Source organism: Centroberyx affinis, unplaced genomic scaffold (assembly GCF_046629955.1).
Source record: "Centroberyx affinis isolate AG114_WGS23_722 - 3 ecotype Tasmania unplaced genomic scaffold, CSIRO-AGI_Caff_v1 ptg000202l_1, whole genome shotgun sequence".
NCBI classification, from domain to species: Eukaryota; Metazoa; Chordata; class Actinopteri; order Beryciformes; family Berycidae; genus Centroberyx; species Centroberyx affinis.
The window spans coordinates 533813-558786 of record NW_027278894.1 but is presented as its reverse complement, the minus strand read 5'-3'; the positions used below and the strand labels follow the sequence as shown (position 1 = coordinate 558786).

Sequence of the window (24974 nt, the reverse complement as noted above, 5' to 3'; positions counted from 1 at the left end):
CTGAGGTCAAACTTGATAACAAATCTCTATCCATACTTGATCAAAAGCATGAATCAAATAAATTTGTTTGTACATGTTTGTACACTAACTAAATCAATCCACTCAAGTAAATGAAATGAATTATGGCAAGTGGTTGAATCTGACTAAGCTATATTGTGCTTTAAGAAACATACACACATTTTATTAAAATTAGGGTGCATGTTAAGTAATGAACATTTAAAATCAAATGTAAATATGCCAGATTTAGCCACCAGGCTAATTTTCATCTGTTGTCCCTTGGCAGGTTGACGTCACAGTAAAAAATAATAAAATCATCATAACCACTCAAATTAATTCACAGTACAAAAAACAGCACATACTACCTAAAACTCACTCTACATTAAACAAGCCCTAAACAAATACTAATACTGCTACTAATACTAACACTACAGTTATATTAATTATTACAAATATTTTAACTATTTAAGTATAACAAGTGTACTAACGTGTACTAAGTGTACAAAAACAAACTTCTGTTACTACTATTCTATTCTATTACTACTATTAACTAGTAGTAGTAGTTCAATGGAGTTCAATGGATTACATTACTGGTTAGATTTTAAATCGGTGAATATAGTAATATCATGCTATATGTATGAAATCATGAAAAAATGTCGGAGTTTACGACAACGTGTTTCTACGACAATGAACGAAACGTTTTACGGCAGGCATCTTTGTGTAGGGAAGTTAACAGGCAGCCGGCTAGTTAACAAGTGTGCTGCTCCTATTTCTTTCCAAACAGACCTAAACTATTTTTCTTACCTTTACCTTTTCTAACCCGAAGAAATGGATGTCGGTGAGCTCCTGAGCTACCAGGTAGGTATTTCATTCTGCTCGTCAGTCTGCCAGCTTGAGGGAAAGCTAGCTAACGTTATTTCATTCATGGGGCTGCATGTTATGGCACTGCTAGCAAGCAGGCTACTGACGAACACTGGTAACGTTACGCACGCTTTAGTTGTATGTTCTAGTTTACTTCGACTTTGTCCTGCCTGTTACTGCCAGTGTATTGCGTTACCCTTTTCCAATACTACTTGGCAAGAGACCAACTTAATTCTGGTCCTGGGTCTATCAGCGAGTGTAACTTAGCAGTTAGCATGCTAGTTGAACAGGCTACTTAATACATACAGAACTGCATTTACTGCTCTTCTGTCAGCTATCGCCTCGGGTACGCCCATACATTAGCTTATACCTTAGGTGGGGAGTATTCTTTGTCAACAGTAGTCCTAGAAATAGGACCAACACACACCATCCGTGTGTACTGGGCAACTAGGGGGAACTTAAATCTCTCCAGGTCTCCAAAGGTCTTAACGTTACACAGTTAGAGAGCCCAGATAGCCACGATAACGTGTCATATGTTGTATCTTGTGTGAAGATTGGAGAAAACGTGCCAAACTGCATTCAAGAATGTGTCAATTTAATGCCGCCTTACTTATTGCCAAACGTACACACCTCATAGAAGATGACTGAAGACCTTTTACAAATGGATAGTGTTCACTGGAAAATTCGGCACACAAATGATCCACCGAACAGCACTTTATTTCAATAAAATCTCAACTTTCAGAATGGGTTCACACTGCTTGCTACCACCTGGCATGGTGTATTGTGTTGGAAGTAGACTATATCGGTATAACAGGTGAGCAAATTCTAAAAACGTAGAATGTATGTGGAACGGAAACGTGAATCCTAATGATTTGTGAAAGGTGTTAAATCACGCTCTACCCTATGTTTGTTTGCAAGGAGCAAGGCAATATAAAATTACTAGATTTTTGAATGGAGTCTGGCAGAATGGTCTCTCCATACAAGTGAGAACAGAAGGTACTGAGGCTACTTTCCAAAACATAGGACGAGCTTGCCATTATTTGATGCATAGCGTTAAACTCAATCAAGTTAAGTCACAAGGTACATTTACATATACACAGGGAATTTACCTGCTTGAGTTTGGTGTGCATAACACAAAGTACAGTAAAGTACAGAAAATGTTTTCTGTAGTTTATATCAAGAGAAGAACTCTCAAATGCAGATAAAGTCTTTATCTGGCAGACGTTTTGCCCATGAAGTCTTCATCAGTGTCAATGGCGAAACATCTGCCCAATAAAACAGACTTTTTATCTGCATTTGAGAATGGGCACAATCTACATCTCCATTATTTCAAGACTTAAACATCCTTCCATATGCATTTCTTAGTGGATCTAATTGTTGAAAACAATACGGGATCAAAGCGTATACCTGGTCAGTGTATTTCATCAGATGAGCAGATTGTGCCTAATAATTTGGACACTCGGTACATTTACGGCTATCGTCTATCTTCACATCCCACTCTTTGCTTTCACCTTGCAGCCTGACAGGGGAGCAAAGCGCCCCAGGGAGGAGGATGGAGCAGGAGGAGGAGGAGAGGACGAGTCCAGAGGAGGGAAACAGCAGAAGGGGGGCAGGGAGCTGGCCAGACACTGGGAGATGGCAGCAGGAGGAGGAGGAGGAGGTGGTGGTGGTGGTGGTGGTGGTGTAGGAGGAGGAGGAGGAGGAGGAGGAGGAGGAGGAATAGGAATAGGAGGAGGAGTAGGAGGATTAGGAGAGATGATGGATGCAGAGGAGCTGACAGGGGACAGGAAGAAGATCCTGGAGAAACTGATGGACCAGGATGAAGATGAACCTGAGGTGGGTGAGGGGGATGAGGGTCTGTGTGTGTGTGTGCATGTGTTTGTGTTTTTGCATAAGTATATGACAGACAGCACACATCGCATAAGGTTTGACTTTTCGTCATAATTCAATATTATTCATAATTCAATATTATCATTTATCGTCTTTCAGTAGAATCATATTGTGATGATATGAAGATGTCTTAATATCGTGACACACATTTCTGCTGTCTAAATTGATGATGACAAGCAAATTTTACTTAAAAACTCTCATAAAATGGAGGTATGGTAGGAATATTATTTGAATATTTTTGTTTTGTTAGGGTTACACCACACCTAACATCACCATTCGGCTCAATGAGATGAACATTAATTTGATTATTTAACGTGATTTTCCATACATGAATCATATCGTGATACATATTGATATCGAGAAAAATCCTTATGATTATTGTGATATTGATTTCAACCATATCGCCCAGCCCTACTTCAAATACTGTCTATGTCTAGTGTGTGTGTGTACATGAACCTTGTATGGGTGGCCTGTCAGGAGTGTGTGTGTGTGTGTGTGTGTATATGCATGAATGTACAGTATTTGTGTATTTATGAGTGTGTGGGTGTACACATGAACCTGAGGTGGGATGCTAGGTGTATGTATATATCTATGTATGTACAGTATGTGTATTTAGGTCTGTGTGTGTGTAGATGAACCTGATGTAGGTGGACTGTTCAGTGTGTGTGCGCACAATGAAAAGGGAAACTTGTGGACCTGGGCGATCCTGCAGTGGATGCGGTGAGAAAGGAGAAAGGCAGTGAAAGTTTCTGACTGTCAACCCCCTGTCGGTACCAGTGTGAGCCGATTATGTAATGCACTACAAAAACCTCACTTGTCAAACGTGTTCACTCCATTCTGTTGTCCTCGTTCTTATTATCCTGCACGGCAGCCTTTTAAATACTCAACGTGTCAAGAGCTACTCAGAGCAAAGTGCCGCAATGTTCTATAATGTCAGGCGATTGTAGTTTCATACCCTGTCATTACCTGGCCAACTCGAGGCTTTTAAGCCATCAGGGGGTCAACCGTGTTCCCTTTTCAGTTAAATTCACTCAATTTCCCACTGGTTCTAACAAGCTGTTGGCTACTCCACTCCGCCCGCAAAGCCAGCGTAGCCCTGAGCTCTGTTTGTTGCTACTGCAGCCTTAACGAAGGACTCTGTTCTTTCTCTCCTCTTTTTTTTTTTTCTTTCGCTCTTCTTTATTCCCCTCTCTACTAATTAACCAGGCGGAGCCGGTGGATGAGAGTTCAGTGAAGAAAATGATCCTGACCTTTGAGAAAAGGTCGTACAAAAACCAGGAACTGAGGATTAAGTTTCCGGACAACCCAGAGAAGTGAGCGCGCTAATGAGAACGAGAGACTGTTTCGTCACTCGGTCCTATTTCAAGATATCATTAAAACTAATCTTCCAGAAAGAGGCATATGTAGGAGCGAGCTAAGCTGAGTTTTACATGCATTTATTGAGGCTTATTAAACATCACCCTGTCTTTATGGCATTTCAGAATAAATGCACACATAATTCGCTGTTGGGGCAATTTTATTGATCCTATTACAACAAGATCAGCCATTCTCAGAATAGCAATCACATTTTGTTTTAATTAGTAATTGATTCTCAAACAGTGATTGATCTTTTGTCTGTAATATCTCTCAGAACCTTTTGTACTTTTAATTTTTGTTTTTGAACTAATATGGTAAGTGACTGCGGAAATTCATCTTGACGGTCAATTTTAAACCAAGGTGTTTCTTAATCTTGTTCTCTCTCCTCGGTCCAGGTTCATGGAGACGGAGCTGGATCTGAACGACATCATCCAGGAAATGCATGTGATCGCCACCATGCCAGACCTCTACCACCTCTTGGTGGAGCTCAACGCCGTCCACTCTCTGCTGGGCCTCCTCAGTCATGAGAACACTGATATCCTTTCACTGATGATGGATTGATTGATTCGGTCTGTCTGTCTACTTCAGTCTACCCATCCTTTATTTATACTCTGGAGTCATAATGGCAAACAAGTCTCTTCTACTTAAGCATCCTGTGTGAGCCAATCAAATCACAGCAGAACAGTCCCTGTGTATCAAACAGGCTCCTGATTGGCTGCCTGTTACGCTGCTCTACACAAAGTGGCAGCATCTAAACTTCTGCAAACTTTTGACATATTTCTATGAAAAATGTATATGAATTATTTTGGCCAGTAGAAAGTTTTTTGAGTTTACTATTATTTTGGACATTGTGCACACACTCACATAAACACATATACATGCACACACACACACAAACCTTTCACTGATAGGCCAGCTCAACTCGTATAACCCTCTACTATACTTGAGTGAAATTAAATACAACAAACTGACAGAAAATAGCTGTTCTGTGCTACATGAAGAGCATTGTTGGAGTTGTTGAGGTGTATTAAGTTAATATAAAAGTTAAAAAAGGACTTGTATTTGCAGCTTCATGCACGGTCAAAGTATTAGTTAATTAAAGCAATAATGATAATATACTTTACATTGCACTTATATAAAAAAAAGAGTTTACAAAGTGCTTCACAGGAGGGCATAGAATCAAGAAAAGTAAACTATATGATGATAAAGAGGAAAACATTCAAAAGAAGATAGGTTAGAGTAAAAATAACAGTTAAGAAATAAGAAACAAGGATTAAAACACAGAAAAGTCAATGAAATATTCCCACCGTGGTCTTCTTGGACTTGCTTACTGTCCTTAGCCGGTGTCACATATCGCCATAGCGGTGGTGGACCTGCTGCAGGAGCTGACCGACATCGACACACTCCACGAGAGCGAGGAGGGCGCCGAGGTCCTCATAGACGCACTGGTGAGTTCAGGATTTCCACCAGTGTTTGATGTTATCCATGTATCGCAGTAGCACTTTTTAGATTCAGTGCCTAAGCGCTGGGCTCCGGCGCCCAAACCCGGCACAGATGGTCGATCCCTGAGTCTTCATTATGGAATCAAAAGCAAGGCTTGAGTTGGCAAGATGCTCTTTGACTGAGAGGCATGCAGACATTTTGGGCTTTTGTCTCTGTTTTCTCACCAAGACTCTTGCCACATTGTTGGGGGAAAAAACCTTTAGAAACCGATGTCTGTATATAAGCTGACTAGTGGGCATTGGTTTCAGTGAGGAATACCATTGAGTGCTGGGTGTGCAAAAAAAAATAAAATAAAAAAGTAGGTATACATTTTATAGACATTACTAATACTCGCCGTATTAGTAAGACTGTTGAAAGTTAAAAATGGTAAAAATGGACTAAAATTATACAGCTTTGTTTTTCATTATTATTATTGTGGTTATTAAAATTATATACCGACTTTTGGCACCAATGTAGAAACAATTTTTTGCTCTCTTGTGCTTTCTATTATGGTTTTAGGATAATGACTTTAACCTCTTTGCTTTCTCTTTAGATATTTGCGTGTGTTGTAGTGTATTGTGGCAATTATGTGTGAAATGAAAGTTAAATAAATTTGAGTTTGAATCTCACAACGTGACGGGAGCTTAGTTAAGGGAACAAAAACAACGATATTTCAAAATGTCATGTCATCCCCATAATTATAGCATCTCCTCCCTCCCCCTTTCCTTTACTGTTATCTGAAGCCTTTCTTCCGTACCCTTTGGCTGTGTTGGTTGGCAGCAGTTGTTCACTTCAGATCTCTTCCCTGTCTCTCTTTTCGCTCTCTCTTATCATGGCTGTCTGTGAGCTGAGAAGGCTGTTAGCACCCTGTCATGTTTGCTGACATTTAGAGTGACGTCGAGACAAAGGTCAAACTACAACGGGCTTTGATGGGTTTATATACGTATAGCAGAGGAGGAGACGTGTGGCCCGGGGCCCTCCCCGCCCTGACCACCCCCACCACCCCCCACGCTCGTTCATCAAGGAGTCTGGGATCACGTAAATCATGTAAATGTACCAAGCTTTGCGTATTCGCCAGGCTGTGTGCCAGTGGCATTTGTCAAGGAGATTGGCAGTTGCTGTCCCCCCCGTGATGGCAGACCGCTCTTCTCTGATGTCACGAGGCTCTTTGACGAGCCTGACTTTACATTTTGCAGTTTTAGGGTTTTAGGCATTTAGTTAAGACACTTTAATTTAGGGGTTCAGTGACTGGCTAAAGGCCATTTCCACCAGACACATGGATACAGAGACACAGATATATTTGATGTGGTGGGGATCAAACCTGAAAATCTCTACGTTCTGGGAAAGCCTTTTTAACCACAAGGCCACCCTCCCACCAATGAAATTGATATATATTTTACACCCCTATTTTGTCTGGTGTGTTTAGACGTATGTTCAAACCAGGGCTCCACAAGGTGAATGAAAAGCGATTGCTCTCGGAAAGAGCACTTTCCAAAGCTGTGAAAAGTTCAACTTTTTAGAGAGGCACACTTGACCTGGACAAACCAATCGTAGCAAAGAGGAGCCGGGATTTGACGCTACATAGGCAGCTGCTTGGTTCTTGGGCTTGTTTTTGTCATGTTCAAAAAAAAAATACACAGAAACTCAAACCAGTAAGTTGTACATGCATGTCATGTGACCCGCTTCTCATTATCAACACAAAATGTGGTTGAAGCAGTGCTTTTTGTACAAAAAAAAGTGAAGAGCAAATCTTTACTGAAGATCACTTTGCACAGGATGGCTTTTTGTTTTATTGGCTAGTTGACAGTGAGTGACAGGAAGGATCGGAGAGACGAGAGGGGGACAAGTGTCACAGACCTGGCCTCAGACTCTTGGCATGGAGCACGGCGTGTGTGAACTGGCTCGCCGTCCTGCTTCCGCCAGGGGAAGTAGCTGCAGGGCAGAGAGTGTGTTGGTAGGATCCATTTTTCTCTCTTCCTCGCTGTAATGCCTGCCAATTCCTCTGTCCTTGTAGCCGGAAGGCCAGGTGGTAGCCTTGATAAGATGGATCAGAATGATCCACGATGGTCTCCGGTGGCTCATAAATCTCTGTCGACTGTCCGTCTTCTTTCATCTGTAATAGTAACTTTTATCCAGGCAGTCTGCACCCCGCTGACTCTGTTTGGGTGCGGGTCTCCAATCTCGACTTGACTGATGAACACGCAGGAGAACCGCAGTCAGAAGCCGAGTTTCTCCTGCCAAGGCTACGACTTTGAAGCGAACGTTCGCCCCGTCACTCCTGTGTTCCTCTTCGTCGGTTTCTTTTTATGGAACGAGTTTGTCAGTTTTCTCCTCAAACATTGCATCATGTTGCAAAATATAGAGATAAGATTTGGGCTGACAGGCTTCCTACGGTGGAAAATGTGGAAGGGTTGTGAGATCTGAGAACCGTTATCAAAGGCTGGAAAAGTTATTAAAAATGATACATATCCAAAAAGTTTCAGAAATGTCAGGGAAACTTGTGCCTAATCTTATTCTCAATCACATAGTAGTGTAATATCAAACTTGGCGGCTGGCTGGTAAGTCTTACATTTTGAAGGAATAATAACCCAAACAACAACTTTTCTAATTACATAGATTAAGTCCCAAGTAATTAACTAAAACTTAACTAAAATAATGCCTGGGATATACAAATCAGCTGTTCAACAAACCGTTAGCTTATAACATTACATATATACATAGAAGCACTGCTTATACAACAATGTGCTTTGTTCTAAAATGCCAGACTATCTGTTGTGTTATGATCATAAAAGTACCTAGCTATATATATCGCTCCATATCACTATACTGCAGCAGTCCATACAAACTAACAAACCCAGAAATAAGTTGTTGGTGTCGTGTGATGTCAAGTGAATTTCATTGGAATACATGAAGAGAGTTGTGGGAGTTCATTCATAGGTGAAGTTAGAAATTTCAGAGTAGTGCAACTTCTCACCCCTGACTGACCTAGATTTGCCTCTTGAAGTGGTAAAAATGTGAAGTTGAGTTCTAGTGATTTTAGCCTGTCTAAACCAAACCCATCCTCTGTGTCTGTAGTTGGAGGGTCAGGTGGTGGCCTTGCTGGTCCAGAATATGGAGCGGCTGGACGAACAGGTGAAAGAGGAGGCTGACGGCGTCTACAACACACTGGGTAAGGAGATGTACACCACAGTCAATTCAGAGGATCAGCGCAAGTGATGTAGTGAGCAAATGAAAATGTTGGTGAACTATGACCTCCATCAGTGATCATCCTAAGGCAAACGGCTATCAATTTAAATAAAAATCTATTTGTTTAGGCTTTGTATCCTTAAAAGACCCCATCATCATATCTTCTATTCTACTTAAACTCTATTCTACTTAATTCTACTTAAATAAAATTCTGATGTCAGGTATGGTCACTGGTGGGAAAATTTTGTCAGCCCGCAGGAAGTGACTAATTGAAGCTGAAAGCAATAGTTGACCCCAAAATGAAAACTCAGTCATTATCTACTCACCCCCCATGTTAGTCGAAATGCCAATGAAGTTCTTAGGACCACCAAACACACAGCAAGTTAGCCCCGTAGATTCATCTAGGTCCTCATCCAAACCTTTGAAATTAACAGAGCCATCTTTTTACAGCTCCAATAAAAAAGTATTAAATATCCATGAAATTTACACTTTGTGCAACATAATCCGAGTGTTTTGTAGCCAAACGATTGCACTGTGGGTCCAGAAGTCCAACATTTACCTCATTATCTCCTATATTTTCCTCACAATGTTCTGGTTGTGTGCACACCCTACAGTAGCAAGCCGAGTCTTCAGCCAGATGCTTTATGCTGACCAGAGTGTTGTCAGTTGGTATTGGATGGGATTGGAATTGTTAAAAGAAGAAGAAGGATCGGAGTAGACAGAGCTGCAGTGTGGCTCTTGACAGTGGACAGCAGCAGTCAGTGCAAAATTCACAACAAATTCAACAGCTGAAAACCTGACAGCAGTGTCAAACAGTTCACCACGTCTTGAACTGAATCCCAGTCCCACCTAAACTGGGTGACAAAACTGGTGCCAGGAGTGAAATATGGAACTGTTGGCAAAGACAGACACCCCACTGACATAAAAACCCCCCTGTGCAAAAGTTGCTACAAAGCATCTCAAGACATCATTGCAAAGTTTGTTCACGTTCTTGGTATATCTAGTTATTTCTCTTTGCAGAGTTGAATATTTTATGAAGTTAGCTATTAATATTCATGCTGAATTTATAGTGCTTTCCTGGGTTCCTTTGGTTAAAATGAAGCGCAGTGGTCTGTGACATAGCTGGATGGGTTTTCTTGTTTGCCGTGGTATCTTAGTATTGTATAATTTTTAGACATTAAACTTAGTATTGGTATCAAAGTCAAAATTCTGGTATTGTGACGACTCTGCTATGCACATTTGTGTTTCGGTCAGTCGACTGATTTTCTATAAGGTTGAGGTCTGGGCTCTGACTGGACTGCAAACTTCATTTTGTGACACATTTATTCAGTAGTCAACAATAGAACCAGTTCAGAACAAGACTAGAAGAGATACCTCCAGTGGTTGCGCAGCTTTCTGGATTCATTCATGTTCAAAACATCTGGGACAAATGTCTAGAATCTGACGTGCAGAGACACGTCTGTCTGTGTCTGCCAGACGCTGGGATGAAGCACAGACAGAATTACTGCAGAAGCCCTTGTTCCTTCTCTGTGGATTTCTATGTATTAAACACAGACCTGGATAAAAATAGCGGTTGAATAACATTTGAATATTTAGGGGAGGCAAAGCTTAAGGAATTGATAGACCTTATCTAACATGGTGTTGAAAAATTGACAGGTTCTTCCAGAGGGAGTTGTCCCTCTAAGGTGTCTTAAGTGCCAGGGTTGGAGCCTTCCCTGGTACCATGACGGAGAGTCCCCATGGACTTTGTTCTGACATTACGCAGAGGACACCGGACTCCTTATTATTCCACTTCCGTCTGTCTTACACCAACTTTATTTGTATTCTTTCAGCTTAAACGGCATGTCCCCCGGCTACCGAGCGTCCTAGACGTTTTCAATGACAGCCAAAGGAAGCCTCCGAAGTCTCATTTAAATGTTTTGGTGAAGAGGAGGCACTTCTAAAACGCTCCCCTATTGCAGTTTTTCAAAAAAAAATCTGAGAGCTGGAGTCCTCCCAGGCCTCCTCAAAGCCAGCCAAAGAGGATGTCGAAAGGCCCAATCATGTTTTTGGCATGGATTTGACAGTATTAAATATTGACACATGGTCTGGGCGAGGGCAGAGACCAGCAGATAGCATGTCTCGGTCTCTCTATGTAGCCTCACGTGAATCAGACTTTTCCGCTTCTCGCCTCTTTTTGTGTCGAGTCTATTGAGATGATTTTTTTTTTTGTTGTTGCCGGATTGAGGCCGATTGTCAGGAGGGCTTTTTAGGTGTGTGTATTTGGCTCTGTGTGTGTGTGTGTCATACCGAGGGAGTAGCGCTTGTGCATCTTTTATTCAAGTTTGTGTGTGTGTGTGTCTCTCTCTGTTGGTGTGTGTTATCAAGGGAGCTCTCCAAGCTTGAATAAGCCTTTTGTCTGCCTTGGCTGCTCTCTGCTCTGAGCCCGCTGTCCTCCAGGATGCTGTCTGTCTGCTCTGTCTGAATCGCTGATAAAGGCCCGTCTTCTCTCTCCCAAAGCACCCCCCTCTCTCTCTCTCTCTCCATCCCTCCCTTCCTCCCGCTTTCTCTTTCTCTCGCTGTTTCCGTCATCCTCAATCCCTCTCTCCCCGGATTTGGCTCTTGTGTTTTTTTTTTTTTTTTGGTCGTCTTTCCACATTCTCTCTCAATTCTACCTACCATGTACATGTGCTATGTTCTCTCTCTCTCTTTTTCTCTCTCACTCTCTCTTCCCTCGCCTTTCCCTCCCCACTGCTTTCCCTCTCTCCCTCATTGTTTTTCCGTCCTCTCCTCCCCTCCCAGATTTCCCTCCGCCTCACTCCCTCCCTCTCCCTCCCTCCATCCTTCCCTCCATCCGCACCCCTCCTCTCCCTGTCCCCTTCTGCTGCTGTCTGCTCTGATAGAGATATCATGTGTCAGACGGCTTTATAATGATAATATTAGAACAAGCTGGGACTTCACCCACAGATGAACCCACTTTAAAAAGATGACTGTCGTTTTTTGCCTCTAAAGCGTGTGTTTACATAGTGTCTAAATATATATATCTATTAGAGTTAGATGGCCTTTCATTATCTACCGGTGAGAGAAAAATAGATTGGTAGATGGCAAGACAGTAAACATGTCGTTCCTCTCATGAAAGATGCCCTCCCCCTCGGCCAATCAGCAATCAGTATGTCACTTTGATTTTACCTGTAATTGTAGCACCCCCTTGGGCCAGTCAGCATCATTTTGAAAATGCTAAGACAACATCATTTCCCCAAGTTTTCATCAATACCCGATCAGCCGGTGTTTGAGATGTTGTGTGTGGCAGACTGAGACCAATCCACAATCCTAATAATACTGTGGCACATAACCAATAGCGTGCGATCCTTAATTGATCTCCATAGGGAAATTCTCTTTCCTGGTCTCCTTCACCACCAGGCCACCCTGCTTGCAGCTCCTGACCACATCGTTCCTATCGCATAATCTCCATTATTGACGTCGTGTGTCTTTCCTTCCCACCAGCCATCATAGAGAACATGGCGGAGTTCAGACCGGGCCTGTGCACCGAGGCGGCTCAGCAGGGACTCATGCAGTGGCTGCTCAAGAGAATCAAGGTGAGAAATGAGCCGACTGTGTCCTATACGTTATTTCCTTTTAATCACCCGCGCTGCAAAAAAAAAAGTCTCCATCTTCACAGGTCATTTCGTCTAGTATCGAGTGCTAGAATCTTCTAAAACAAATGAAAAATTCTCCCAGCGTGATGAGGTGATTTCGCCTGCTCCCGACGCCCTTGGACTCGTTTAAGGGATTTTCTAGAAACAAAAATAATCCGGAAATGAAGCAAATGACTCCACTTGTATCGAGATAATGTCACTTGATTCTAGAAAGTTTTTGAATTTGCATTGGAAATCAGTGAAATTGTATCAGCCATTTGCTTAAAGAAAAATACATTTTTCAGACTCGATAATAGACTAAATGACTTGTTAAACAATTACAATAACAACCACATTTCACGTTCTGTAGACCGGTTGATTCAGAAGTTTGAAGTCTAGATATTTGAGTTTCTGCTGTATACTGTAACACTTGGTCTTGATTTTAACCCGTGTCCTATCATCTAGTCAGTTAAGACCTGCTGTATAACATTGACATTTGAACCAAAAGCTTACCCTATGCTGAACTTTTATTTATGGTTGAAGCATGCTGAGTTCGCTGTAGAATACATTGTGATTTTCAGTTCCCCGGAGTAAACTAAATGGATTTTCACAGGATGAGTGGTAATTGGACATCGGTCTCTTTCTCTTTCTCTTTCTCCTTCTCTCTCTCTCTTAGGCAAAGATGCCGTTTGATGCCAATAAGCTGTACTGCAGTGAAATCCTGGCCATCTTGCTGCAAAACAATGACAGTAAGTAGGCAGATGCTGCGAGGAATTGTTTGTCACTTCCAAATTATAATCTATTAGTTTATCTTCCACATTACTGTCTCCTCTCCTCTCCTTTCTGTCTGCCTTCGCTCCCTCTCTCTTTCTTCTCTTCTCCCTCCCTGCATCGTTCACTTCCTCATTCACTTCTGCCCTCACTTCACCCCTTCTCTCACTCTGTCTTTCCTTTTCTCTCTCCTTTCCTCTGCCCCTTTGCCTTCTCTCCCTCCCCTTTTCCCCTTCCCTCTTCTCTCCACCCCTCTATCTTTTCCTCCTTTCCTACCTACTCCTTTCCTCCCTCTTTCCCTTTCGTTCCTCCGTCCCTCCCGCTCTCTCCCTCCCTCCTCATTCTTCCCTCTCTCCTGTTTCTTCCTCCCTCCCTTCCTCTCCCTCACTTAAACCCCTGTAAGGCCTCAGATAGCCACAGGACTATCAGGTTCTTGTGCTGGTTCTCCTTAATGGTGTGAGTCATATTGACATTCAGCGTTAGTCCCGTCTCATTTTCCTCTCATTCTCCTCCTCTTCACCAACGCTCCCTCATTTCATCCTCTCCCTCCTGCCCTCCCTCTGCAAAAAAAAGTCTACCTTAACAAGACATTTAGTGTCATATTCAGTCTTAATATCTTATTTTTCTTAAAACAAGTGAAAAGTGCTGCCAGTGTCTGCCAGTGCTGGTGTCTAGAATTGAATTGGTGTCTTGAATGCACTTTTGTTTCTGGAATTTTCTAGAATCAAGTGTCATTATCTTCAAATAAGAATAAGTCAGATCATCCCTACTAGTATTAAGAAAATGGCACAAGATTCAAGAAAATCCTTGAAACATGTTCATTTGCATTGGAAACAAGTGAAACTATCACACCCCAGTGGCAATTTTTTTCACTTGTTCTAAAGCTGCACTATGCAGATTTTCATGTAGAAATACCAGCCAGAATCACGTGGAATCAAGTGGAATTGCAACAGAGAAGAGCGTCCCATCCCCACTAATTGAAAACTTTATATTCGCCCTATTTTCCAAATGAAATATTGTTGTCGGTTATGGACGCTTTTCTGCCCACAGGAAGGGACGAATCCAAACTTAAGAGCAAAATATAAAAATAACTCAATTTCTAGATTAAATACCATGTGTGAAGATGTATATTTTTTTGCAGTGACCTCATTTCCCCTCTACCCCTGTCTCTCCAGAGGTCAGTCTTGACCACTGTGTTTGTCAGCGTCCATGCCCATCATACGCCTCCGTACCATTTCTGTCCTCCCCCCTGCCTCCCTCTATCTTTTCTCTCTTTCTCGCTTCCCCTCATCTATCCACTTCACCTTTTTTTTTTTCTCCCGGCTCAACTCTGTCTCTGTGCTCCCCGAATGTTTTTTTGCCACCATCTCAATCTAATCTCCCTGTTGTCCCATCACTCCTTTTTTATCGCTTTGTCTGCCTCCCTCTTTATTTCTCTCTCTCTCTCTCTCTTCCCCAGATACCAGAGAACTTTTGGGAGAGATGGATGGCATTGATGTGTTACTGCAGCAACTCTCTGTAAGTCCTCTTGTGATTTTACATTTGCTCACTATTTTTAGCCTGCTCTACTACTTTTACTCTTCTTATTCAGCTCTCATCCATTTGAGCCTTCCTCGCAGGGCTAAAGTCAATCATTTCTACAAAAAAAAGAACATTTCCACACCTAAGGTTTAATCTCTATCCTGTGGGTCCACCCCAACTTGTTGATGAGACATGCAAAGGAACAGGAGTGCTGGGCTTTGAGATGGCCCTCTCTATTAGCCTATAGTAACACATAGGAAAATAGACTCTTTAATTCTCCATGCAGTGTAGTGTCTTCATTTTGTATAGAATCAATTAATTGTACGAGTTTATATCTGCATACAATTGTGGCCCTTTACTATTAATTGTTTTACAGTGAATTGTATAGGTATCATATTTAAATGTGTTTTAATGTAGAATGCAGCTTCCGGAATGGAGACAATATTGTAATTAATTGCATTAAATGTGAATTAAGTAAGATTTTTAGCACAAAATGACCATAATATATCTGCACAGGATTGTTAGGGTTGTTCATCAATACCAATGACTCAACAATAACTAGCCAGGTGCTGTGATTTATGGCTTTCAAAACTTACTTTCCGACCTGTACTGTGTTTCAGAACAAAAACTCGCCAACCAGCCACAGGCTTTATCATCCTGTGTTTCTTGTGTTCATGCATTTGGAGAATTGTTATTACTCTCTCTGTGGTATTGCAGGGATGAATAAATATAGGCGTTGTAAATATTTCAGTACAATAGGATGATAATTTTAGTTGTACAGACAGGCGATATGCAAAAACCTTACTCCATTCACCTGATATCTTCATGCTGATGAGTGTATGGACAGCTGTTTGAAGTGCAACGACTGATTGTTTCCCAATCCAGTCGTCTATTATCTCCTGTCTTGCAAGTCTTTGTTCCAGCCCTACTCATCCACACCTGATTCACTTCAGGGCTTAATGCTGATTGGTTGAGCAGTGGAAACAGATCTACCTGAACAGGGCTAGCATTAAAGTGCGTAGCCCTTAATTGGATCTGGTGTGCAAGAGTAAAGATGGAACAAAAGATTAGAGGGGATAATGAATATGTGTGTAAAAATCTATTTCAAGCATTCCGTCCTATTCTTATCTTAGACATAGATAATCTTATTCATTTATTCATAAAGGACCAGTCCCATCTCTGGCCGTGCCTGATTGCCCACTAGTGTATATTGTACAACAAAATGGACGGTTATAAATGGACAGCTGATCAGGTAGGATTTAGAGGCCTTTAGTGGGAAAAAAATGCCTGTAGGTGAGAGAGACTGAAGGATGGAGTAAGGCACTGCATCCATTCACTATTATAACTGCAGGATTTTCCAAACTCTTCACTGCAAGCATGTAAACGTTGGCACTTTTATGATAGGTACTTTACGCATGTACTTTACTCATGCAGGCAACTAACTTTTTTGGTCCATTGGACACTCATGCATCCCAAGTTTCACCAGCCACTTTCAAAATTTTACCAGCCACATAGAATTTTAAATTAGAATAGGACCTCTAAATGATGGTTGATCCCCTACCAAAGTAGCTATTAGAGTAGACTTCAATGACCAGCATTTGGTTGGTTTCCCACCCTGGTCCTTTGTGTTCCCTTAATTATGGTTCAGTATGGTTGCCTGGACAATCTTTCCCACTAGGCTAATTCCCCCTCATCATGACAAAGGTTTATCTCACCTGCATCCCCAAACTATTCCACTATAGTATTTCATAAAAGAATCCCCCTCTCATGAAAAAAGCAACGTGTCTGCAGATGGTTCCTTCCTTCCTCAAAGCTCCCTCCTCCCGCCTCCTTCCCTCTCAGGTGTTTAAGCGTCACAACCCGGCCACAGCCGAGGAGCAGGAGATGATGGAGAACCTCTTCGACGCTCTGTGTTCCTGCCTCATGCTGCCAGCCAATAGGGACCGGTTCCTCCGGGGGGAGGGGCTTCAGCTGATGAACCTCATGCTCAGGTGAGGCAGGAGACACACTATAATAATGCTCAAATTGAGCACACACTTGACTGTTCTTCGCAGATTTGTTTTTGTCTTGCTATAGTAGATGTGTATGGTGGGTGAGTGGGATTTGGGGATTACACACTGCTCGAGTTGTAACATCACACAGTCCCCTAATTTCATGAAACATGAACTCTTGTGCTACTACAACACGGAGCCAAAACAAACATGGAGGTGGAATGTTTTTTCTTTATACTTTTTCCTGTGTTTTGTCCCTCTCTTACACTCAACTCTCACTGACTATTGCTGGTCTCCATTCAGATATGTTTCGACCAGCTCTCATGACAGGAGTACACAAGAACGTTTTTGAAATTACCTTGGAGTTTGGAGCAAATTGTCGATTTTGAAGATTCACTTTAGTTTTCACAACAGGAGACTCTGTGGGATTGGGTGCGATGCTGCCGGTCTACTGGTCTGCTGGTCTGTGCATTGAAAAATGAGAGTTGTATAGCCAGCTCTCTATAATGTGATTTGACAATTTGAGATTAAAATGAAAAAAATCTTCCTGGGTGGGAACAAATCTTCCTGGATGGGCCGCCTGTGTATGGGAAACACTGCTTGTAGTAAACTACTGGAATGAATTTCATCTGGTGGGCTTTAGGGCTTTTCTTGTTAGGTTTAATCAGCATGTTTTACATCTACCGCAACTTTGGACCTTCTGTGGCTTTCTTCCTCCTCGAGGCCTTTTCCTTGTAAAATGCTTTTCAATGCTCATCTAAGTGAACAAACATTCAATGCATGGGAGAAAAATGATCTTCTACTCATTGATGTGTGACTTGTTAATATAGACTCTGCGAACAGCTGGGGTAATGTCACTTAACGGACGGTGACATCCCAAGTTCAATATTTATTTAGATTGATTTAGGCCAATTTCTATACATTGAAAAACTTTTTTATTTTCTGGCAGCCCTACTGATATTGTGGCAGTGAGCCACAGATGAGCCTAGGTATGGGAAACACTGTAATTGTGACAATCCTGTTGAGCAATAGGCCACTATTCCCAATCATAGTGCCACCATTTTTGGATACATGGATCACGAAATTGGGTTACAGTCATCAGGTATACACAGAGCTTAGTGTCCAAAACTCTCAAAATTCTTATTGCCACAATGTGTAGTCTTCAGAATTTTGTGAGGTTTGTTTGCTATCCATGCTTAGTATGAGTTACTTCATCCAGAGTCTGGCTTTCAGATTCAGGGTCTTTTTTTATTGCCACACAGCCGTGCAGATAGATTTTGTGTCATTACAGATGAGAATTGCTCCAAGGCCGGGATCACACAATGTGTTGATTGCATCACTCCCATTGAAGTTCATCCATTTCAAATGAGATTTTCCATTACTGCTGCATCATTCCAATGCAGATGCATTGCTAGAGGTGTTGCATACAGTGGAGTGATGCTACTCAAGCGTTGGCTATGCATGCGTGAACTAAAATGAATGTTTGGCCCCATTTTTTTGCCATCTCTTGGTGAAGTTTTCTGATTCATCTGCGGTTTAGAGTTGGAAAATGTATGTTGTAATACTACAATTCGTAATCAATATGTCACGGGAGTCGTGTAGAACTCTGCACATAGTTTGCCGCAACATAAATGCATTATGTATGATGCCAGCGTACTACTTAAAATCCACAACAAGCTCCAGTGCTACAGTAAACAGAAACAGTAAACAGAAACCAACAGATGGACAGTACAAGTGCAGCAGTGCCATACACACAATATTATTTCACAGGAGGGCCCAGCATAGCACATCTCTTGATGTGCAATCTGGCCCTCACTGTTCAGTTCAGAGCTTGTTTCAGTGCTTTCAGGACTGTGAAAATTTGAACACTCACAGCAAAACATGGCGTAGCGCTGCACAGAACAGCACGTCTGTCTACTCCATTGCCTGGCTGGGCTGCCAGCCCAATCAATCAGCGGCTGCTGGAGCTCTATGCAGTGGAGACGTGACCTTAAAGAGTCATAAAGACACATTACACGCATTTATGAAACCTCCGCCGCTTCTGCACCCCTGCTCTGATTATCACGCCGCTGGACAGGTAGATTTAAAGCCTGGATCGATATCTCATTATTGGAATGCAAAAACCCTTTTCTTTTAAATCATCCACCGTGGAAAGGGAGAGGGAACGAGACTGCAGAAGAAAGAGAAAGACATTGAAGGAGAGTGAGGAGGAGCAGGCTCGTGGAGAGGAGAGTGAGACGCTTTCACATGTAATCAGAATCATTGAGTCTGTGAACATCTCTGTATTGATACTCTTTATTATCTTTGAAAAGGTCATAGTCAAGATGGGACTTTGGGAATGTAAGAAACTGATTATAAATTCCTAAGAATGTGACAAAGTCTAGTTTCTGATCACTTTCATTCTGCCCCACACTTACAGAACATCAGCTTCAGCTTTGTTTGAAACAAGATGAACATGTTGCTAACCACTCAGTGACTGCAGGTGTTTGGTCCATAATGGATTATACTGTAAATCTTACAAGTTTAACTACCAAATCACTTACATACACAGTACTGACTTTCTAATTAACAAAAACTCTTAACTTCAAACCAGTTGAAATTATTACATTTTTCTTCTTTTAAGGGAGACCTGGCCAACAAAGTAGCATCATGACGAACATAAAAGTTGCAGACCAACAACATGCATATTACATTTTTTGGACATATATCTCCCAGTCATTTCTAATGGGAGATTAGTGTTTCTGATCTTGCCCCTGAATGTTTATGGCCAAATCAAGCCTTTTCAGATCAGTGGTTTTTAAACTACTAGTCCCTACCCGGGGATGTGCGCGCCACAACTCCGCGCAGACTTGCCAAAAATGCGCATAAACAGCATAAATTTGGGAAAATGGAAAAATCAGCTTTGTCAGTCCCTGCCTATGCCAATGCTCAATGCCCATGTGCAGTTTCAGATTGATTGTCCGACCCATTGAGGAGCAAAATGGATGCAGACAGACAGACAGAAGGACAGAGTTTTCCTCATTTTATAGTAGGATTCAGCCAGGCCCATCTTTGACTGATCCAGGCTCATCCAGGATCTCAGGCTCATCAAAAACCACTACTCCTCTCATGTTGGGATATCGACCTGCGGTCCATTTAGGTTCACGACCCCGTAGTGCAAGACACCAAGCTGTTGAGTTAAGACAGCTGTCCGCCAACTGAATTGGTTACAGTTTCCCTTCAGAAAGCACACCGCCTATTGCTCCCCCTGGCCACTCCAGCCGTCCATCATATATAATGTGTCTGTCTGAAGGACCAGACTCAACCGCCTGAAATATGTGTCCCTCCTCTGAGATAAACACTGTCATCTGTCATTGGTGGGAATGGAGGAAGTGACACTGTGACAGACAGCTACATTTCCTGAGAGGAGGCGTGTGTGTGTGTGTGTGTGTGTGTGTGTGTGGGGAGGGGGGGGGGTTGCAGACTGAGCAGGCATAGCTAGTCCATTTTATCATGCCTAGGTATAGATGCTGGAAAGACAGATAAATGTCCACATTGCTAGCTCACAGAACAACAATATTCACTTTTTTTTAATATTCTATCTGAAAATGTGTATGCTGCATTGACATTGTCTTAAATCAATGAGTAAACTCAATGTAAAAACAAAACATTGAGATATTAAGATAAGTTCATCTTATCTTAAACTCCCATGTTGTTCAGTTTATATCATTTTGTTTTCAAATATACTGTGGCTCAGGATAAGAATAACCTTTGTGATATTTTTGGAAGTAAGTCAGACTAAAAGACTGTTCAAGTGTTGCCTGACTAGAGTTCAGACTTAACGCTTGCTGTCTAGTCGGGAAGCTGTTCACAAGGTCATGGGACAAAGATGGCCGTCCATAGTACAGAAGCCACAAGTTTACTTTTACATTACAAATGTATTTTGAAGTGACATCATTACAAGAATAACGTTGATAAGGAATTTTGTACGACTTCTTTCACTTAATTTGTAATTGCATACCTATGTGGACTGCTCCAGGCACGCTACCATTTTATACTATTGTTTAGATGAGATTTATTCCTCCAAATGAAATTGTATAGCAACTTATCAAGAGTGGAGCAAGTGGAGTTGGGAATCTTGCTGATACAAACTATCTGCGTGAGTGGGCGTTGTTGTTGTTATAAAAGTGTAACTTTTCTTCCAGTTAATTCTTTTTTCTTCCTCCTGTAACTAAACTCCCATTGGCTGTTGTGAGTGTCACTCTAAAATTTCTGTCTTGGTGAGTCTTGGACCGCTTCAGACTAGACGAGCCCAATCAGACCCGGCCCAACAAAATCAAACGTGTCTGAAAAAAAATGCATCGGGCTAAAAATCGGGCCAGAATTCTTCAACCCGTTTACACTGAAGGATAGTCTGCACATTAAAGGACAGTCTACACTTAACCAAATAAAATTTTAACAATGTCTTCAGTTAACATCTATGATCATATATAAATATAGGGGAAATTTTTAATTCCTGTAACAAGGCCACTTTAACGCATGCAGATGTTTTCATTTTGAGTATTTAGTCAGATTTACTATATTATATTTTGACCATATTGCTGCCCCTTCTCCTGATGTAAGAAGTGTTGGTTCAAATACTCAACATGGTCTTGATGGGATGCCCAATATTGTAAAAATGAGATGGCACAGAATCACGTTACTCAGCAACAGCCATGGAGCAGGATTGTTGAGCTAACATGGTTGTTAGCTGGGATCAATTCACTCTCATTTCAGTCAGTTCAGAGAGGGAATTTTCTTTGAGGCTCTATTAACAATGTGTGAATTGTAGTTTGAGTTAAAACGAATGAAGTGTATCATTGACATTTCTCAGACCTTTGTGTCATATTCTGCCCAATGAAATCTAATAATGCACATAATTGCTTTTTGAGTAAACAAAGGTTATAAGTTGTGCATTGTTCTTCATTTGAGCTCATTATAACTTTAGTGCAAACACCCTTCACTTATCTCTCCCTCCAAAATCAAAAGATCTGAAATTCTTACAGCGTCTGCCTTAACTTTACACGTCAGACGACCTTTCAAGACAGTTAATTTGAATGTGAATGGCCTTTATGTCTATTGAAATTTTGTATCTCCGACCTCCCTTTCCTCCAGAGAAAAGAAAATGTCTCGAACCAGCGCTCTCAAGGTCCTGGACCACGGCATGATCGGGCCAGAGGGAACGGATAACTGCCATAAGTTTGTAGACATCCTGGGCCTGAGAACCATCTTCCCGCTCTTCATGAAGACGCCCAAGAAGATGAAGAAGGTCGGCGTCTCAGAGAAGGAGCATGAAGGTCAGTCATATTAATAAGAACATGGCAACAGTAAACATGAATGATGCAGTCCCCCTCTGGGCCAATCAGCAACAAATATCCCTTTGTTTGACCTGTAATTGTAGTGTCCTTCCTTGGGCCAATCTGTGTAAGTTAATGCTGGAACACGGTAGTGAGATGCATCATTCCCCCACGTTTAATTATAATATGATCCGCGGTGTCTGAAATATTGTATGTGACAGAAAGATGAAGAAACAATCAAACTGTGGCCAATTCATAGAGTAGATGGATAACTTTGTCAGGTATCTACTTTACCTGATACCAAGCTAGAGTACTCACATCGGGTACCAATGAAGGCTACGCATACAATGAAGAAATTATGTTGAAATAGGGTATATTTGTCAACAACAGGACAATTAGATCAGGGAAGAAATTTGTGAAATGTAGTAGCAATTTATTTTCACAGATTTTGTACAGAACAAAGCAGCATGCCCATCTGTAAAAAAAAAAAAGCCCATCTGCCCTCACATGAATTAAAGGTTATATATGATAATGATGGAGGTGGTGGTGATGGTGTCGATGATGACTGACAATGGTAAGAGTACTTTTCTCATGCCCTTCACATTTCATCAATTCCATTATTTTTCAAGTAGAAATCTATAGATTGGGGGAGTGATTGTGCTAATTGAAGTGATTAGACTAATTGCAACGGGGCCTTTCCTTTCATCTCATGCTTCCAGTTTTCCACTATGTGTAGTTACACCCGTTTCCAGGAGACACACTCGATCCTAATCTGCTCATGTATCACGGTTTGCTGCCTCTTCGGCCTGTCAGTTTACACTATCAATCCAATCTTGATTGATTTTCCTGCCTGCGCTCTCGAACCTTTCTTGTCTCTAAGTGAGAAATAGAAAGTTCAAACAAGAGAGAGATAGGAAGTGCATGTAATAGGGGGTGGGAGAGCGAAAGAGAGAAGAGGGAAAGAGAGAGGGAAGGAAAGGAAGAGAATCATCTCCTTCCCCTCCTCCTCCTTGTTTGATTAGCTGTGTCCACCATGTGGAATACCTTCTCTCTCTCTGTCCGTACTAATTAAGTTTGATACGTCCGGTGGGGCTTCCCGGCCCTCCAGAGGAGAACAAATTGGCTTCCATTGTGTCCCGTCTCACCCAGGGGCCGGATGAATTAACCTCTGACCTCCTCAAGCAGCAGGAGGAAGAGGAAGGCGAGATAACCCATCCTAATACTTAAACCTCTTCCCCCTGTGTGTTGAAGCCCCCGGCAAGCCAGACACACACTTAAAAGATAGGCTGTTAAAAAAGATAAGTGAAAATCCACCCTAAAACACAACTCTACTGTTGTAATTGAAACTATTCTTTTTCCTGGTTTCCTTTTCCCTGTGAGGTCTGTCCTTGGTCTAGATCTGTGTGCAAGTCTCCACCAAAGCTGGAATCTAGAGGACCAAGGTCTGATAATGTAAGGTCATGGAGACTAATTATCAGTAAGATGTTGACCTTGCTAACTCAGTAGTGCAATGCGTGTTAAGGCCCACTGATGCAAAAAAAAAAATGCTTTTAGCGCTATGTTTAGAGTGAAGCTTCTGGGTTTCGGCAATGTTTCGTATTAAAAGGAATGGTTCTCCCAAAAGTGAAAATTTTGTCATTATCCAGCCCCTCCCCATGTCAGTTGAAACACTGGTAAAGTTTATATACCGTTTCTTTCGAGTTCCAAAAAAAGGCAAAAAATGACAAAATTACTCCAATTACTGAAGCCAAACAATTGAACTGTGGGTCCAAAAGTTAGTAGTTAGTACTTAGTCCATAAGGTAGTTTTATTTGATGGGAGGAGTGGATTGTTCAAAAATCTGTGTTGGTGTATTGGTTGTGTTTAATGTATGTTATTTTGTTGGGCAGAAATTGTAGCTGTATGGTATGATACTTAGAATGAGCTAAAAATGGTAAAACATCATTTTTCATTTCAGTCATTTTTATGCCATAAAATGCCTAGAGACATGGTGTGTTTATGTGAACTCATAGCCATTAGAACACTTTAACTTATGATTCTTCCTCTCTATTCAAAGTAAGGTGAAGTGTTTGATGAAGCATAAATATTCTACACAGCCACGCTAGTCACACTTTAACAATGTAATGTAATGATGCGCATGTACACCTAATCCTCCAAAGCGTTTTTCCATAATTAATTCACGTCATTACTCTTTCTGATGTGAATTTCACTGTACATAGGTTTTCCTAATCATGTTGCTATTGATTTGTGTTACAGTGAGCTATAGCCTTAATGAGACGTCTGTCATAAGGCTTATTGAATGGACCCCCCTTCTCTGTAAGACTACTAATTGAAAATGCCGTGAATCAAGTGGTTCTCAAGAATAACACAATAACATTGTAGATTAATTAACTATCAGCTGCTTCAAACGAAAGTAATTAGGAGGTAGAGACCTCTCTCTGTCTCTCTATCTCTCTCTCTCTCTCTCCCTCTCATTCCCTGGCTCTCTCCATCATAAACCTTGGTGCGAAGATTGATCCCCGTGAAATCCTTTCTGAAATTGACACAGCCCCAATGGCCAGGGATTGCCAGACCATATTAGCATGCAGAATGCCGTAATTAATAGAGACATTGTAAGTGGGATGAAAAAATGAAAGGAAAGGGGGAAAAAAAATGAGTTAAAAAGAAAAACAAATGAGACTTTTCCGCTCATGAATATTCTCGTCACGACGCTGCCATTCACCTTGTTTTGGGGTCTCTGTTTATTGGTGTATGTACCCTGTCATTACCAGTGAAATGAGATTGTATGATAGAAATTGGTGGCAGCCGGTTGCTATATTTAGGTGGCTAATGATGCGAGCGAGAGTGAGAGAGAACAGAAGTAAACAACTAATTTACATGGATAGGCACAATAGTCATAGCTCTGTCTGCAGCCCCACCGCCGACAACTGTGTTTCTGTGTGTGTGTGTGTGTGCGCGTGCGGGTGGGTGTTTGTTTGGTAGAGTGTGCA

At 41.6% G+C, this 24974-nt stretch overlaps 1 protein-coding gene across 3 annotated transcripts in view; it reads left to right on the top strand.

Moving 5' to 3' along the window:
* Positions 1 to 719: 719 nt before the first annotated feature.
* Positions 720 to 24974, top strand: part of ctnnbl1 (catenin, beta like 1) — a 52679-nt gene continuing 28424 nt past the window's right edge. The window contains exons 1-12 of one of the 3 annotated variants that reach the window (XM_071539291.1): positions 720 to 855; positions 2377 to 2521; positions 2609 to 2694; positions 3955 to 4061; positions 4500 to 4639; positions 5455 to 5552; positions 8662 to 8755; positions 12256 to 12347; positions 13063 to 13135; positions 14617 to 14675; positions 16521 to 16669; positions 21803 to 21984. In XM_071539291.1, coding sequence (XP_071395392.1) covers positions 826 to 855; positions 2377 to 2521; positions 2609 to 2694; positions 3955 to 4061; positions 4500 to 4639; positions 5455 to 5552; positions 8662 to 8755; positions 12256 to 12347; positions 13063 to 13135; positions 14617 to 14675; positions 16521 to 16669; positions 21803 to 21984 — 1255 coding nt within the window. In that variant the 5' untranslated portion in view covers positions 720 to 825. Of the gene's footprint in view, positions 856 to 2376; positions 2525 to 2608; positions 2695 to 3954; positions 4062 to 4499; positions 4640 to 5454; positions 5553 to 8661; positions 8756 to 12255; positions 12348 to 13062; positions 13136 to 14616; positions 14676 to 16520; positions 16670 to 21802; positions 21985 to 24974 lie in introns of all 3 variants that reach the window. The other 2 variants (XM_071539283.1, XM_071539299.1) reach the window with 2 other exon arrangements.